Source organism: Lepidochelys kempii, chromosome 6 (assembly GCF_965140285.1).
Source record: "Lepidochelys kempii isolate rLepKem1 chromosome 6, rLepKem1.hap1, whole genome shotgun sequence".
Taxonomy (NCBI): Eukaryota; Metazoa; Chordata; order Testudines; family Cheloniidae; genus Lepidochelys; species Lepidochelys kempii.
Genome location: NC_136385.1, coordinates 76,778,920 through 76,797,226, shown reverse-complemented (window position 1 = coordinate 76,797,226; position 18,307 = coordinate 76,778,920). Strand labels below are relative to the sequence as shown.

Sequence of the window (18,307 nt, the reverse complement as noted above, 5' to 3'; positions counted from 1 at the left end):
AGGTGTGTTAGTGTGTGATAAAATTGAAGCATATGCAACATTACAAGCGATAACAGAAGTATAAGCACAGACTTCAGTTTCCCAAACAGTACATACTACAGCAAGAATCTCTCTCTAATGTGTAACATACCCAGTAACATGAAAGATGACTAATTTTCATTGGACACTACACATACTTTACACAACAGCTTAGCACATGAAATTTATTGTCATACCAACAGGAAAAAATATTTGTATAAGGAACAATGCACACAATTGTTTTGCTAAATACAATACACACCCTTCTACCTTTGGTATGTGATACATAGCAAAATTCTCTGTACAGTAAAGAGTTCACATTAGTGTGAGTAAAAAGCATAAGCATTAAACAGGTATTAGTCACCATAGAATGCACATTCCAGGATGTTGCCTTAAACAAAATATGTGCATAATATGGTGCCACTAATACCAACCTAGACAAAGACAAAGAACATTTAATTTTACCCATTAAAAATTAACTTTGACGAGCTCTAAGTGCACTTACAAAAGTTAAAACAAACCAAACCAACAGCTTCCTCCACCTCTATAGCCCTCCTTTCTTCTCCTTACCCATTCCTGGGTAAACAGATGAGCTTCACATGCTGTCCTAAAAGACAAGTTTGCAACTTAACTGAAAACTCAGCACTCTGCAAAATGGTGAAAAGAGGGATTGTGCATGCGCAGCATGATGGTGCTAGTCGTTTTGGGCTCTACAGTGAATCAGGTGGTTTTGTTTGAGATTTCCTTTGGGAATGGGGCAGCAGGAAGAGCAGAGAGTTAGACCCCAATTCAAGACAGCACCGAAGCACGGGCTATTTTCCTGAATCAGCGTAACCTGAGCAATGATGAGCTCTCTCAGTTGCAGCATAACCCCGAAATACAGCTACAAGTAAGGCCACGCCTACTTCTTCCCAGTGAACCTGATTGATATCAAAGTTTAGTTAAGAAGTTTCCCGCATAAATCTTCAGACCACCTTCCAAACATAAGGGCTTGCTTCTCCAAACATCAAATAAGAAATCAGAAGTTCTCTGAAATTAACTGAAAGCTAAAATCATTAGTAAAATTCATAATGAAGAACTGTAAAGTGTAGCGGCTTCATTATTGTAAAAAAAAAAAAATCTCAACTATTAAACAGAGTATAGAGGAGTATCTGAAAAATAAGGCTAAAACAAAAAGTTAACTGCTGGAGAACAAACGTACCAGAAAAAGTTTGATAACTAATGAGCAACCTACCATTCCTCTGATGTAGCACATCTTACAGTACCGATTCTCCACTTACTCCTAATGATACTGATTCATTGCAGTTCTGAACAGGGCACTTTCTTGATTTGCTTGCCCATATTCATCACCAGCCCCACTATTCTCAACTTTCTTGTCTTTTTTCTGAAGAACTCTCTACATTTCCTCCTCCATTACTTTCCCAAGCAATTTTCTGTTTCAGCCGCTAGGTGCCACCAGTACATCCTCCCACATTGCTGCATAACTATATGTGGGTATAACTTAAATCCACAGGCATGATCCTGCATCCTTTTTCAGTCAAAACTCCCACTGTTTGAATAAGGAACGCTCTAACATTCTGCCCAGCAAACTCAGGCTAAAGTACCTGTTGGAAAATGTTATATTCAGCAATTAAAAATATTCTAGCTTGTATTGACATTTAAATTAAAAATATAATTAAAAGGAATTTAAATATACCTAGAATTAAGGTGAGAATTTAGGAAAATATGGCATTCACAAAATTCACAAAAAAAATGCCTTATATGCATTTTTTAAAACATCCAGTCAATTTAAGCTCAACATTAAAGGCTCATAAAAACTGTGATCAGTAGAATCATAGAATATCAGGGTTGGAAGGGACCTCAGGAGGTCATCTAGTCCAACCCCCTGCTCAAAGCAGGACCAACCCCAACTAAATCATCCCAGACAGGGCTTTGTCAAGCCTGACCTTAAAAACTTCTAAGGAAGGAGATTCCACCACCTCCCTAGATAACGCATTCCAGTGTTTCACCACCCTCCTATAGTGAAAAAGTTTTTCCTAATATCCAACCTAAACCTCCCCCACTGCAACTTGAGACCATTACTCCTTGTTCTGTCATCTGCTACCACTGAGAACAGTCTAGATCCATCCTCTTTGGAACCCCCTTTCAGGTAATTGAAAGCAGCTATCAAATCCCCCCTCATTCTTCTCTTCCGCAGACTAAACAATCCCAGTTCCCTCAGCCTCTCCTCATAAGTCATGTGTTCCAGTCCCCTAATCATTTTTGTTGCCCTCCGCTGGACTCTCTCCAATTTTTCCACATCCTTCTTGTAGAGTGGGGCCCAAAACTGGACACAGTACTCCAGATGAGGCTTCACCAATGTCGAATAGAGGGGAACGATCACATCCCTCCATCTGCTGGCAATGCCCCTACTTATACATCCCAAAATGCCATTGGCCTTGGCAACAAGGGCACACTGTCGACTCATATCCAGCTTCTCGTCCACTGTAACCCCTATGTCCTTTTCTGCAGAACTGCTGCCTAGCCATTCGGTCCCTAGTCTGTAGCGGTGCATGGGATTCTTCCGTCCTAAGTGGAGGACTCTGCACTTGTCCCTGTTGAACCTCATCAGATTTCTTTTGGCCCAATCCTCCAATTTGTCTAGGTCCCTCTGTATCCTATCCCTACCCTCCAATGTATCTACCTCTCCTCCCAGTTTAGTGTCATCTGCAAACTTGCTAAGGGTGCAATCCACACCATCCTCCAGATCATTAATGAAGATATTGAACAAAACCGGCCCGAGGACCAACCCTTGGGGCACTCTGCTTGATACCGGCTGCTAACTAGATATGAAGCCGTTGATCACTACCCGTTGAGCCCGACAATCTAGCCAACTTTCTATCCACCTTATAGTCCATTCATCCAGCCCATACTTCTTTAACTTGCTGGCAAGAATACTCTGGGAGACCGTGTCAAAAGCTTTGCTAAAGTCACAGAATAACATGTCCACTGCTTTCCCCTCATCCACAGAGCCAGTTATCTCGTCATAGAAGGCAATTAGATTAGTCAGGCATGACTTGCCATTGGTGAATCCATGCTGACTGTTCCTGATCACTTTCCTCTCCTCTAAGTGTTTCAGAATTGATTCCTTGAGGACCTGCTCCATGATTTTTCCAGGGACTGAGGTGAGGCTGACTGGCCTGTAGTTCCCTGGATCCTCCTTCTTCCCTTTTTTAAAGATGGGCACTACATTAGCATTTTTCCAGTCGTCCGGGACTTCCCCCGATTGCCATGAGTTTTCAAAGACAATGGCCAATGGCTCTGCAATCATATCAGCCAACTCCTTTAGCACTCTCGGGTGCAGCGCATCCGGCCCCATGGACTTGTGTTTGTCCAGCTTTTCTAAATAGACCCGAACTACTTCTTTCTCCACAGAGGGCAGGTCACCTCCTCCCCATGCTGTGCTGTCCAGTGCAGTAGTCTGGGAGCTGACATTGTTCATGAAGACAGAGGCAAAAAAAGCATTGAGTACATTAGCTTTTTCCACATCCTCTGTCACTAGGTTGCCTCCCTCATTCAGTAAGGGGCCCACACTTTTCTTGACTTTCTTCTTGTGACTAACAGACCTGAAGAAACCCTTCTTGTTACTCGTAACATCTCTTTCTAGCTGCAACTCCAAGTGTGAAACTTCCTGATTTCACACCTGCATGCCCTAGCAATATTTTTATACTCTTATAATGTTTCCATTATTTTTTAAAGCGCCACTTAAGAGTTTTGTATTTAAGCATTTTACTGTAGTGCTTGCAATGCAAATCTTGAATTGCTGTGCTGGTACATTAGAACCAGCAGGTTAAAATTAACAATAACAAAGGTGAATCCAGTTACTCTACTTTCATGAGGAAGCTGAATGAAACAGAAAAATAGATACATGCAATTTTTGTAGGCTTTTAACTGAAGTTTTATAAAATTAGAAATGTTCTTAAACAGGCTGCAGTAATTCCATGTAATTAGAATTTTTTTTTTTCAAAAACATCCCTAGTTTGAACTTTGGGGACAAAATAAAGAAAGTGAGAACTGATTTTTGATAGCATTTGGCTATCACAGTGAATATTTGAAACTCTCTTGGTACAAATGGCATAGTCAATTCAGGTCTAGAGTAATAGTTCCCTGGAATAAGGAATTCCTACATTGCAGAGAAACTTGTGCATTCATACACCAAACACAAATAAGCACCCATATAATTACCACAGCTTGAGAGTCACCCATTGAATGAAAATCAGAATTAACATGAAATGCACTTAACCTTAACAGAACACGGAATAATGGTTTCAAGTTTCGGTGGGGGAGATCTAGGTTGGATATTAGGAAAAACATTTTCACTAGGAGGGTGGTGAAGCACTGGAATGGGTTACTTAGGGAGGTGGTGGAATCTCCTTCCTTAGAGGTTTTTAAGGCCCAGCTTGACAAAGCCCTGTCTGGGATGATTTAGTTGGGGCTTGGTCCTGCTTTGAGCAGGGAGCTGGACTAGATGACCTCGAGGTCCCTTCCAACCCTGATATTCTATGATTCTATGAGGAAAGCTGCACATATCTGGTTTTGCCTTCTCTTTCTTTTCCATTTCTTACTTCTGCTCACTCTGTTTATTAGTTTTTTTCCATCTTTCACTGCATTTCTCCATTTTCCCCAATTGACTTCCCTCTTCATCTTGTGTGGTCTTTCACCTATCTTCAGTCTCTTCCCCAAAGATTCCCCTCCTCTTCCCCACATACTTGGTTTCCAGCTCCTCCATTGTTACCCTTTAGTCTTCATTACTCTTTAGTCCCCAAACTATCCAAGGCCCCACAAGTCAGCTACCCACTAGCAGCTTAACACAATTTCTTGCTCTCCCTCGTTTCAGAGCAGAGAATGGGCAGCCTTACACTCCCTTCCACCACTACCAGATCTTTCTCAGATTAGTGCGGGGGAAGGGAGACCTAGTCACCCTAGGCCCTAAGGATTCAAAACAGAAGATTCTGGGATAATGAAAGTGTGGGTGGTGGAGGGAGGTAGTTTGCAAGTCACTGGGGAGAGTCCCTCCCAGAAAATAAGGTTAGGGGATAATCTGAAGGACAGGGGGTACAGATCAGGGGGTTTGAACAGGCAAATACTGAGATCTGGATATTCCGGGTGGTCTAAATAAAATTTAATTATTGGGATCACCCTCTGTCATAAATATAAAGGGAAGGGTAAACCCCTTTGAAATCCCTCCTGGCCAGGGGAAAGCTCCTCTCACCTGTAAAGGGTTAAGAAGCTAAAGGTAACCTCGCTGGCACCTGACCAAAATGACCAATGAGGAGACAAGATACTTTCAAAAGCTGGGAGGAGGGAGAGAAACAAAGGGTCTGTGTCTGTCTGTATGCTGGTTTCTGCCAGGGATAGACCAGGAATGGAGCCTTAGAACTTTTAGTAAGTAATCTAGCTAGGTATGTGTTAGATTATGATTTCTTTAAATGGCTGAGAAAAGAATTGTGCTGAATAGAATAACTATTTCTGTCTATGTATCTTTTTTGTAACTTAAGGTTTTGCCTAGAGGGGTTCTCTATGTTTTTGAATCTAATTACCCTGTAAGATATCTACCATCCTGATTTTACAGGGGGGATTTCTTCATTTCTATTTACTTCTATTTTTTATTAAAAGTCTTCTTGTAAAACACTGAATGCTTTTTCATTGTTCTCAGATCCAAGGGTTTGGGTCTGTGGTCACCTATGCAAATTGGTGAGGCTTTTTATCCAACATTTCCCAGGAAAGGGGGGGTGCAAGTGTTGGGAGGATTGTTCATTGTTCTTAAGATCCAAGGGTCTGGATCTGTAGTCACCTAAGCAAATTGGTGAGGCTTTTTACCAAACCTTGTCCAGGAAGTGGGGTGCAAGGTTTTGGGAAGTATTTTGGGGGGAAGGACGCGTCCAAACAGCTCTTCCCCAGTAACCAGTATTAGTTTGGTGGTGGTAGCGGCCAGTCCAAGGATAACGGGTGTAATATTTGTACCTTGGGGAAGTTTTGACCTAAGCTGGTAAAGATAAGCTTAGGAGGTTTTTCATGCAGGTCCCCACATCTGTACCCTAGAGTTCAGAGTGGGGGAGGAACCTTGACATATTGGGATCACCCTCTAATCAAAATTTGACCATTGCTAAATTGTTACAATAAGTATATATAAACAGAAAATGAATGCCCTAAATAATGGAGGCCAAACATTTCAATAAAATAAAATGATTCCTACAAGTGTTTGGGCTTTACAAAGGAAAACATGCAAAGTCTTGGTGTCTCTTCTGCATAAAGAAAGAACACAGCTTTCATTCCCTCTGACTGCAAAGCAACATACAGCACTTTTCAGTGGTAATCACCTGAGTAACTATCTGATTGATCTTTCTTCTCTTGTCACAGGTAAGGCTAAAGCTACAGCTCATTTACTGGATGACAGACATTAATAACATCACCTGTCACTTTTGTCCTGCCAGGAAGGCAGCAATAGAAATATTGCTGTTGGGCACCTGCAGCCTGATTTATGTGCCAGTAAATATCCTCCCTACTCCATATTTACGGAAAAATCATTATGTGACTGGATCACATGATACAGTGTGCAATTATCCTGTTACAGTGGCAAGGTTCCAATACTACGATACACCAAATAAATGCCACCCAACCAACAAACAGGAGGAGCAAAGTTAATAAGGAATTTCTTCTAAGCATTACAAATTCTTCCCACCCATTCCACCCAGCAAAAGATTAAATAAAAAGATGATATTTGTTTGTCCACATAAATTATTTTTTCAATACACTTAATCACAGACTACACACATACAGAATAAGTACCCATTCTAAGGTTCCTGAGAGCCTGGAACAGCTGGAAGATTTAACACCATATGTATGCAATACCTTCTTATGTAAAATAAAATGGATCCCATACTGGTAAGAGCATGTGTTTTTATCATATGGGAGGAGATGAATCCAGATGAGGCCCAAAACTCTGATCTAAATCTAGATCCAAAATTCTACAATGTTTGAGGTTGTTCTGATCCAGAATTTTAATTTAGGCTCATTTTTAAGTCACACATGTTCACAGGCTGGTTCTGACAAAAGTTGAACACACATGGTGTAAGACCACAAAATAAAATCTGATACAAGAGAGTAAATTTCATTAAACCCATGGATTTTACTATTAAGTCAAATGGTCTCATCTGTTTGGCACCAGAATCCTGGAGCCAAAACCTAAAGTGATTATTCTATTTCTGCTATGTAGAACTGCTTTTAGATACTGGCCTCCCTTCCACTGGTAAATTGCAGAGCACACCAAAGTATTGCAATGTGTGTGAAGAACGTTGCTGGCACAAACTAAAAGGTACCTTGTTCGTGTTATTGTAATTGTCTTTCAAACAGGACTATGTTAATACAAACTAGGAACCTTTGGTTCATTCCAGCAGCGTCCATACAGAGCAGTTAGATTGCAACACTTTGGTATGCTCTGCAATTCACACTTCCGTAGTTCGCACTGCAGTACTGTGTAAACTTTGACTTAAAGCACATAGATCTATAATCAGTATTCCTTAATGCACTACTGGAAGGCGCTCAGGGCACATCTACATGGTGACACAGAAAAGTTAAGGCAAATCAACTAAAGATATGAAGTTAATGTGCATTAACTTATGTGCATTGAACCCTCTGGTGGACATTTTCATTCAGGAGTAAAGTGGTCTTAGTTCACATGACAAGTCCTCTGATACTACAGTCGTGAGAGATGAGCATTGTTTAAGAACCCATATAGAAGAGAATATAGAATGGAACTGGCTGCCTACTCACAAGCCCCGGGAGTAGCCTCTTGTAGTCAGGAGGAAAAGATAAAGGGGAAACTTTGCTCACTGCCCACCATCCTTATTATTAGTTGCATTTCAGTTGACATGAATGAGATTCTGACATTATGAGCAAAGATGTGACAGTCATTCCAGATGAGTGATACTTGGAAGGTATAAATTTAAACTGGCTGCACTAGTCACAAAGTGGCAAGCTGGTTTGTAATGAAAACATCAGTTTCCCAACAGAAATCTAATGCAACTTGCCAAAATATGTTAAATCATACCAAGTTGGAACACATCTGTTATATTATAACATTTGTGACAAATAATATAGTAAAACAATTTAAAACTCCTACTTTGATCACCAAATGAACTGGAGTCAAATTGGCAGTTACCATCAATCACAAAAACTCCAACTTCAGTCCATATGCACACAATAGGGGAGTTAATTTATCATTTTTTCCTAACATATTCCTACTTAATGCTTTCTATTCATTAATAAACTGTTAACTCTATTATAGATTTTAATACTATGTCTAAATAACAACTCTTAAGATCAAATGAATTCAAGTAACTCTGAGGGCATGTCTACACTACCACTTAAGTTGATCTAACTTACATCTCTCAGGGGTGTGAAAAAGACATCCCTCGAGCAACGCAAGTTACAGTGGCCTAAGTGCTGTCTATATCACTGCTATGTCAGCAGAAGATGCTTTCCCACTGACATAGCACAACTACACCTCCACAAGAGATGGAAGCTAATGGGAAAGCGCTCTCCCGTTAGCATAGTGTCTTCACTGGACGCGCTTCAGCAGCCCAGGTGCACTGATGCAGCGCTTCTAGTGTAGCCGTACTCTGAGTAAATCAGATCCTGCCACAAATAATGGAATAATAACTGTTTTACTAGGACACACTAAAATGTTCCCTTTTCTGCATCATATTTCTCAAATGAATAACCCATCACATGGCAAAATCTCTTTATGTGATAGTTTCCAATAGCCTCTTGTAGGCAATAATACTTAAACATATCCTGAATTTCTATAAACATTACAAAATCAAGACCCAGAAAAATCTGCCAGCCAGAATCTCCTTGAACTATTATCTACCAAAACAATGTGCATCACAGGTCATAACTGAAATCCCAGAAGAACAGGCTTTCTAAATTCTATTTTTGCATCTCAGCAGTAAAATATGGTTTATTCCATGAAATCCTTTAATTGCTAAGATATGGCCAATGCAAACCTATAGTAAGTACTCTATTATCAAACCAGTAATAAAGCGTACACAATATTTATACCAGAAAATGTCATCACAAAGGTTTTAAAATAAAAAAAGTTGATACAAGTCAGACACTCTGCTAGGGGTCCCAGTCCATGAATGAGGTTCCTAGGCACTAGTACAATACAAATAATACTTAAATACTATTAGTATTATTATTGATTATGTAAAAGCTTGACACGGAAGAATAAATACAATTATGTAGAGCTTTGAAGGGGGGTGGAATTCACATCAGGCTTTCATTAAAATACAGAATGCTTTGTGGGTTTGCCTGAAGTTAATTAAGCCAGATCTTTGCAGTGACAGCTCTAACTCCCCATCCAGGCACAGAAAGTAGGAAGCTCATACGTAAAATATGATCACTTTCTTCATGGTGACATTTCCCCTTGAGGGTCAGATTCCACCATTTCCACTCTAAACAGCTAGCAATAATGAGAGTAAAAATGGTGAAATTTTGCTGCTTGAAAAAATACGTCCTCATGAAACCCGTGAGAATATCAAGTGTTGGCAAGTAAGAACACAAAGTGAAATAGATTCATTTATACTCCAGCATCCAGCTGATTGTTGAAAAGGACAGGCTCCAAGTGGAGTATTCACCTCCTCTCTTTTTGCCTGAAGAGATCCCTAAAGAATCTGGCTACTGTTGCCTAGCTGGCAAATATAAGTTCGGAGAGATATAGGCCACCTATGTAGTGTTATTCCTTACTCATTTAGAAAAAATTACGAACAATAATTCCTTCACTTACAAATATTTTCCTCTTCAGACTACTTTACCTCTACCCTTAAAAAAGCATTTAAGTATTATCTCCATTTTACAGAGGAAGAATGAGGCAGACAGGGTAAATAATTTTCCCATGAAGGAAGCCTGTGTAAAAGCCACGATTAAAGCTCATGAGTTTGTGGCTCTCACCTATGCTCAGACTACTACATACATCGCTCTAGTATACAAGCCTCTCATTTGGTTTAAAATGTGCTGAAGGAGGATCCCATAGTGGCAATCCACGGCACAGCTGAAAGAGGTTTTCATACTTCAGAAACTGTAGAGAAAGCATCTGGCATTATTTGGTATTTCCTTTGCTATCATTTAAAACACCTATGTTTCAATAAGGGAGCTGTCTTGCAGAGCCTGGTTTCTCTTTCCTACAAAGAAATCAAAATTCTGTTTGTAGCATCAGAGTCTGTTGCCATAGAAATTGTGGTGCCATAGAGACAGCATGACTTCACTGCAGAATCAAGTATGATGGAAAGACAGTCTGAGGGAGCAGAACCTTGTTTAAAAATATAAACAAAAGAATTAACTAAAAAGGTTAAGAATAGCTATGAAAGCTAAATGGATTTATATTTCAGTCTGATTCATTCCAAAGTTGTCTCCAATATGAATGCCAATTAAGTTCTTTTTTTCTTATTACTCTTTTTTCCACTTTGTTTAAGCAATAGGACAAGTTGTTCCAGCTTCAGGTGACTACTAGACCTATATTTACTAAATAAGCATTTTTAATAGGGATCATCAGATCTGTAGTTTTTTCCCTTGTGTGTCTTGCTGATGACAAATTCTTCAAACACAGGGGTATTATGAACTGAAAGCTCTTTTACTTCATAGGTAAACTATGCATATGCAAAGAATAATCATATAACTAAGCTCCCTGCATTCTTCCCAGCTTCTATTGCTGTGGCAGCTGGGCGCTTTATTTGCAGAGATTAAAATGCAGAACAAGTGCAAAACAAACTACTGATCAAATGCTAAACAAAATAAGTGATTTTAAAATTGTGCTAGACTCGAGTTGTGACTGACTGTGACTAAAAGGAGCATGTTCGAAAAAAATCAGGGGAGGAGAAGCAATATCTGAGAGATTCCTGCCAATTAGGGTGACCAGACAGCAAATGTGAAAAATCAGGACGGGGAAAGGGGGTAATAGCAGCCTATATAAGAAAAAGACCCCAAAATCCGGACTGTCCCTGTAAAATCGGGACATCTGGTCACCCTACTGCCAATAGACAGTGTTTAAACGTAGGTTCTGAAAACAAGAGCTTTCCATCTGGTTTTAACTGTTGGAATGAGTTATCTTCTGAGAAACGCTCTATCAAATAATAGAGTCCCACACTACTCTGGACTTAAAGATAAACACTACCCCCTTACATTGCACTTGAAAGCAAACAGGAAATCAGTGAAGACTTGGGTACAGGCTGTGTATATTTAAAGCAGGTCTGCACCACGCAGATTGATACTTGTGCAGAAGACACCACACTTGGGACAAGTAGCATTCTGCTCTTCCAGGAGCTTGCAGATGAGCTTCAGGGGTAGTCGTAAGCAAAGTGCATTAGGGTTTTCAAACCTAGAGCTAACACAGGCAACATGGCTGATTTGAGGTTTTCACTTGCAGTGTCCTAGCCAGTCATACAGTTTCACTTCAAGCTGCCACTGCTCTCTGGGCATCCAGGAATAATTATGGAGCCAAAAGAATCAAGAGGCTGCTAACCATTTAGGCACAAATCTACTATACATCCTCAACAGATGTTACAGACACAGCCTTCACCCAACTCCTGTAAAAGCATCACTTGTGTTTCATCACAATTGAATCACCAGCAGTTTTTTTTCCCATCAAAATCCCTATCTCTGCCAGACACTGGGTGAATAAAGGGACTGTAGAATTTGGGCTCTATAAAAATAAGGCTTAGAATACCATCAGCATGTTGATGACACTGCCATCCACAACGTCTCAGTAACAAACAACAATATATGTGGGATCTAAGTGAATCCCCCCTTCCTATTCACATCCCAATAAAGCATGAACTAGTTCATCTCATTACTAGTACAATATGGAGCTTTTGTTTATTGAAAGCTTGTTCCCCTTTTGCTATGACAGATTATATTTCACTTTAGACATCTAGGAAGTAGGAAAAAAAAAAAGATAGGAAAGCCCTTTTTTCACTTTTCATGTTAGGAATATTAAATACTCCATATGTAGTACTTTTAAAAAACAAATAGTTTCAGAAAAAGACAGTGGAAGTCCTGTCAAAAGCTGAAATACTGTACTTTGCACATATATTGTACCGTTCATTTAGGGATCTCTCTGAGGTTTCCGACTGATTAGCTACAATATAAGTGACCCAATTCAGTATGTAGAAGTATGGTGGGTCAGATGAGTTAAGAGCGGTGTTCCTGTCAGTGCTGGAAAAACAAATGTAGCTAACTTTCTGAACACCCCTGTGCGGAAGATACTCCTCGTGTTACATCCATTTTATAAAGCAGTAAGCTAAAGTGGAGAGAGAGGTTAAATTACTAGCCCAAATTCATAGCGAGTCAATTACAGAGACAGAAAAAAACCTAGGGTGCTATTCTCAGTTCTCCCTCTAATAACCCTCCCTCTTTTCCTACTAAAAAATACTTAATTTATTTACTTTATATGTTAACAGTATTATTTTGACACTCAACATCATTTAACTAGTATTATTCTCTTACCTATGAGTAATTGTTCAGAAATAGTAGGGGTTCAGGAGGGAGTGAAAAAGTTATGAGTCAAGAAGACAGTGAAAGGAGTGAGAATATGTAGTTTAGAATCCAGACAAATAAGAAGGGACACAATAGAAATAAACAAGATAATGAATCATATATGAAAAGTAAATCCATTACTCCCATTTACCCTCTCTAGTAATACAACAGCAGGTAGGCCTTAATTGAAACTAAAAGACAACACATTTAAACCCAATACAAGACACAGGCAATTAAACTGCAGAATTTATTGCCAGAATATAGCATAAAGGCCAAGAATTTAATCCTTTTTTAATCCTACTAAATCATTTATGGATAAATTTTTCAAAAGTAACTAGGTGAATTAGGAACACAAATCCCATTGCCTTTCATTTAGGTGCTTTAGAAAAATCCCACAATGTATGAATAATGAGAACAGCCAGAGTTACACTTGGATACAATAAACACATTTTTAAGGTCTATGAACCCTCATGCTCAGGGCACAAGCCAACAACTAGCTGATATGGGCTTGGATGAAACATTTTCCTACAGGTAGACTATTCCAGAAACGTCCAGCACTGGGTTTCTCATGCCTTCTGCTGAAGCATCTAGTACTGGGATCTGTTACACACAAAATACCAAACTAGATGGACCAGTGATCTGATTGGATACAGCTACTCCTACGTGCCTATGCAAAGAAGGTAACAAAACTAAACACGTTAATACTCCTACTTCTACTCTGAATGTAAAAACATCAGTGTAATGGTACCGAAAGAGAATCAGCAAATCAGACTAGAATCTGGCAGATTCAATACCCAAAATGTGTTCTAACCCAAAAAGAAGGAATCTATAGTAATTCTGACATATTAGACCATCTTGATCCCTCCACTAATTTAAACAGAGTTGCACCAGATATATGTTTGGCCTAGCGTATCAGAAAACAATGCAATTTTTTTTTCATAAGAAGTTTCAAAAGGTTATAATTTCTTCAGATGGCATCCAAATCCACAGAGAGTTTCAAATTACCTACCTACCAGGTCATGGTAACTAGTGCCATGGTGAGAAAAAAAATAATATGCTGTCAGCTTTTTAGAATAAGAAAATAATCATTTTTATATTTCACAAACCCAACACTTGAAACATTACAACAATCCATTTCTGCAAGTCTTTCACCTTTTTGTTTTACCTGCTTCAGTGTACTTCAACCCCACTTTTTCTTTTCCCTTGTTGATTTCAGGTGGAGGCCAGACAGCCTGGAGTTTCCCTGGAGTTTTGTCATCTTGCTCTGAGGGATTTAGGTCAGGCTATTAAAAATATGAAAAAGAGAAGATTAAAATGTTGCAATATTAATCCATTCCAAAAATGGTAAATACTGCGTTTAACTAAACTTGTGTATTTAAAGCAATGGCCGTCCATAACTGGAGCTCATTTGCATTATAAAATTAGAGCCAGGATGATTATGAGTTTGATTCCAATCCATTATAATGAAATTCAGTCGGTGAGGATGAAGAAAGGAGGAAAAGAGTGTAAGAACAACTGCTTTGGGGGTGGGGGGAAACATCACAAAGCTTACTAGCATGTTACATGCAGCATTTTAATTTAAATATAACAAAGTAGCTCTGAGAAGCTGCCTGCCTGTTGTGAACCAAGGAGGCTAATACGGTGTCAGGAATTTTCATATTTATTCTGTATCTATAGCTAAAGTTGGAAGAGCCAAACATGGTTTTGTTGAAGGTGAATTATAGTAGTGCTCACTAGTGTCACTGATACACATGAGAAACAAATGCCCTGCCAGCATCTACATTTTCCCCACCACAGGAAATTTACTATAAGCTGATATTGTGTCTACAAGGTCTCAGTCTACCCAGGAGAAGTTCTTAGAGGTTTTTTTTAAAACACATACATACACACACACGCACACGTGAATGGAAACTCAAAACTTGGAGTACAGGCAAACAAATTCTAGGTTATCCAGCTTCAGATTTAGGACCCAACCCCACAACCCTTACTCAAACACGCAATCCTACTGTAGTCAATGAAAATAGTTTTATGAATTAATTACATCTGCACACATCTGTAATTGTTAAAGGATGTGTCCTTTTTCTGCTCATTTAACTCAAAGGGGCTTTTAAATTTATGTATTTGCATTTAAGTTCAGGTCCTTACTATGAATTTATATTGGTTTATTCAGACTCTCAATGTGGGAGAGTTTTGTGGGGGTTTTATTGCCTTTTTTCACTTAAAAATACACATATCCAAAACACCATATTGACAGAGGCTCCAATCCCATAAACATACAGGAACATGCTTAACTTTAAACAGATAAATAGTTCCACTGATTTCACTGGGACAACTGTCCTGTGTACTGCTGAACATGTGGAAGTCTTTGTAAGATCAGAGTTTAGGTGTATAGACAATTGACAGAGAGGATACCTTTTAGGGCCCCTCTCTTTGGCAAGTCACCCAGAAAATTGTATACAACTTATTGTCTGTTGCATCACCTGTCATAATACAATTCTTTCTAAGAGGATTTTAAAAAACAAAACAAAAATTACTTTTAGAAAGAAAAGCCATTAAAAATAAAGACAGTGTAGAGTTGAGGCTGACACTGATCTCTGATAACTCTCTTTAGGTTTTCTTGAAGTCTAGGTATATGATATGAAGTGTAATATTTACAATAACAATAAAGAGTGAATTTCAGTATTAACTTTCTATTAGGATAATTAAAGATATTTACAGTAAATACTTGTAATTTAACTTTGATTCAGAGAGTACCCACATTAAATGAAAGGAAAGCAATTGATTTGCAGCCACATTTTTTATATTAGACACACAAATTGGGGGACTCAAATTTTTTGGATTCCCAACTTGAGACATCTTTGGCCTTGTTTTCAAAAGGTGCTCATCATCTATAGTTCTCACTGACTTCATTCAGAACTCGGGTTGTCCAGCACTTGTGAAAAGATTAAAGGTGTCTCAAGTTGGGAAGCCAAAACTTAAGGCTCCCAAAATCAGAAGCCACGCTTGAAATTTTGACTTTAGTTATTTTAGTTCACACCAATCATTTTATCAGCAGAAATTATTTTATATCCATTTATTTACCTCGAGCCCTTAGAATGTAAAAGTAACTCAAACCTACAGATTTCAGGTCAGATGCTCCATTCCCAGACTTTGATTTTGATCTCTCAAATACTGCTTTCAGCAACTCCTTTTCATTTCTCATTTTGCGTTTTATGGCTTCCAGCTCTGAAGTATCAACAGTCATCTCCTTTTTTGGAGGCCGCGTAAACAAAGCTTTAAATGCATCTAATGCCGACTCAGCTGGGCTTGGTTTTGTTTCTTCAGCAGGGGACAGGGGCTCCGTTCTATTGGTGGCTTTGCTCTCCTGGCCTTCATCACTGGTCTCACTAGTCTCCTCACCTGAATCTTCGGCTTTATCTTCATTTTTAGAGACCTCAATGTTTAACAGCTGAGAGAGCTGTTCCAGGAAAGTAGGACTTGTTTTAGGCTCAGCTGGTTTCTTTTTAGTGAGCACATCTGATGTAATATTAGATTTCTTAACCGGCTGTTTTAATTTAAGCAGAGCCAAATCACTGTCCTTTGGTTTAATTTCTGTGATAGTCTCTCCATCCTCTGCAGCTAGACCTTTTTTTCGCACACGCAATCCACTAAAGAAAGTAGGTAGCTGAAAGGTCTTTTCACCTATGGCTGATTTTGGGGAGGATGTGTTATTAGTGCCGTTTGCTGAAGATGCTTGTTCTTCTCCACTCATAGGCTCTTGAGGATTCTGTTCTAGAGAAGGTGGGCCAATGCAGTGCTCGTCTGTTAACATTTTGTCTTCTCTAGCTGAGCTACATTCCAGATCACCATTCAGCTCTGTTGGAAGCTGCTGAGAAATTGGTGAGCTTGACTCAGTTTTATCTCTCTCCACAGTGGCATTACTTTCACTGGACCCTTCTGATTCCAATTCTTCGTTATCCTGGTTGTTATTCTCTAAAGACTCATCAGACAAAGCCACAATAGTTAACACAGATTTGTTTGTTTTGTCTCCATCACTGTCTAGGTCTGTACTCTCATTGTCCGATACTGTATCACTTGTTGTATAAGCCAAAGTACTTTGTACAAAAATGGCATCCTTGTCATCTCTGTCACATTCAGACAAAGGAGGCTGTACAGACTCTAAATGAGGAAGAGGTGGTTCATTCTGTTCAGCTAACTCCATATTCAGGTCAGCCTGCCTGCTGGCCTCTGGGTCAGCCTGGCTGCCGGCCTCCGGGTCAGCCTGCTGTATTTTGGGAAGCACATGATGTACTTCTGGATCATCATGACCACCACCACCCTTGTCTTGGTTGGCAGCTTGGGTATTTGTATCAGCATCAAAAGTTCGAAATGCCTTAAGTACTGCTTGTTTTTTCAAAGTTGCTGGTTCCAACTTAGTAGTAAATCCAAAAAGTGCTTTCATAGAAAATGCAGTGAAGAAAGGCTGGCTGTGTTCAGTCTCTGTTGCATGCCCTAGATCTAAAAGCTCACTGCTGCCAGGTGAAGTGTTATTTGCTTCCATGTTGGGCAAACCACAATATAGCTTTTACTTTTGTTATTACTGTTAGTTACCTTCTACACAATTGTTTATTACACCCATTCAGTCTATTAACTTACAACAGGAAATGCAATGGGAGCTCTTCTTTTTGTATCATAAGGAAAGCCGGTCTCCCCAAGGTCACACTATCCCTCCTTTCATGTTTCTAGCGCTGTAGTATGGACTGAAAGCGTCTGTCAAATTTTACAACTCCAGTCCAAGAGAAACAAGAAGGCTCTGCATGTTGACATACAGTATTCAAAGTTCTTGGCAGCTTCGTTACTTGTTCCTTTACACAAAAGACTTTTTGTCAGCGAAAATCTGCCAGCACTGTACTCTCAGTTGAAAACCAGACCAATGATCACTGCCCCAATTCCTGCAATCTTACTGGCTACACAATCCTACTTGTTAAAAGTGAAGAGCAACTGTATAAATGAAAAAGCCTGTTGAACAGAACGAATCGCATTAGTTTCCTACTTCCTTATGGGTTGTGAACTTCTGTCTGCCGAAAACTCCTGAAAGCTTCTTTCATGTAACCTTTTCCACTTTGTCTAAGACCGCCTTTAGCAAATGCAACCACACAAAAAAAAAAAAAAAACCTCTGTAAAATTACAAATCCACACAAAGCAATACTTCAAAAATCTCTACCAAACAAACAAAAACAACCTTCGTTGATCTTCTGGACTGTTCTGAATTCTCAACCGGCTACAGCATCTAGACGTAGTACCCTTGAAACTGAATAAAAAATATCAAGCTCTCTCCTTCCGCTTTGCTGCAGGTTTCATCTGGAATGCAGATTTCAGGCTCCAGGGCCAGTTTAAAAAAAAAAAAAAAGCTCACACACCCACCCACCAAGAAGATTGGTTTCATATTACTACTGGTTTAACTCTCCAGGGCTATTTCTGTGAACTATAAACAGGTACTTAGCGACCATTCACCACACCCAATGACAAAAAGCTGAAAGGGTAGGCAGGGTAAACAGTGAAAGCTCAGAAGTGAGCAATTAACTGTGTAGAGAACAGGACTTGTGTTACTTTTTTATTATTTCAAAGTACAATACCTTCTGCAGAGACATTTCAGTTCAATAATTTCCTCTATATTGCCTACATAATGCTATATATGTAAGGGGCTCTCTAAGGTAATTTCACTGTTTGGGAATGA

The 18,307-nt window shown here is 39.3% G+C and overlaps 1 protein-coding gene across 2 annotated transcripts in view; it reads right to left on the bottom strand.

Annotated features, from left to right (window-relative positions):
* LOC140913108 (formin) overlaps positions 1–17,885 on the bottom strand; it is a 246,752-nt gene extending 228,867 nt beyond the window's left edge. For both annotated transcript variants that reach the window (XM_073348842.1, XM_073348843.1), the window contains exons 1-2: positions 15,710–17,885; positions 13,757–13,874 (exon numbers count right to left, since the gene is read on the bottom strand). In XM_073348842.1, coding sequence (XP_073204943.1) covers positions 13,757–13,874; positions 15,710–17,131 — 1,540 coding nt within the window. In that variant the 5' untranslated portion in view covers positions 17,132–17,885. The remainder of the gene's footprint in view (positions 1–13,756; positions 13,875–15,709) is intronic.
* Between the last annotated feature and the right edge of the window lie 422 nt (positions 17,886–18,307).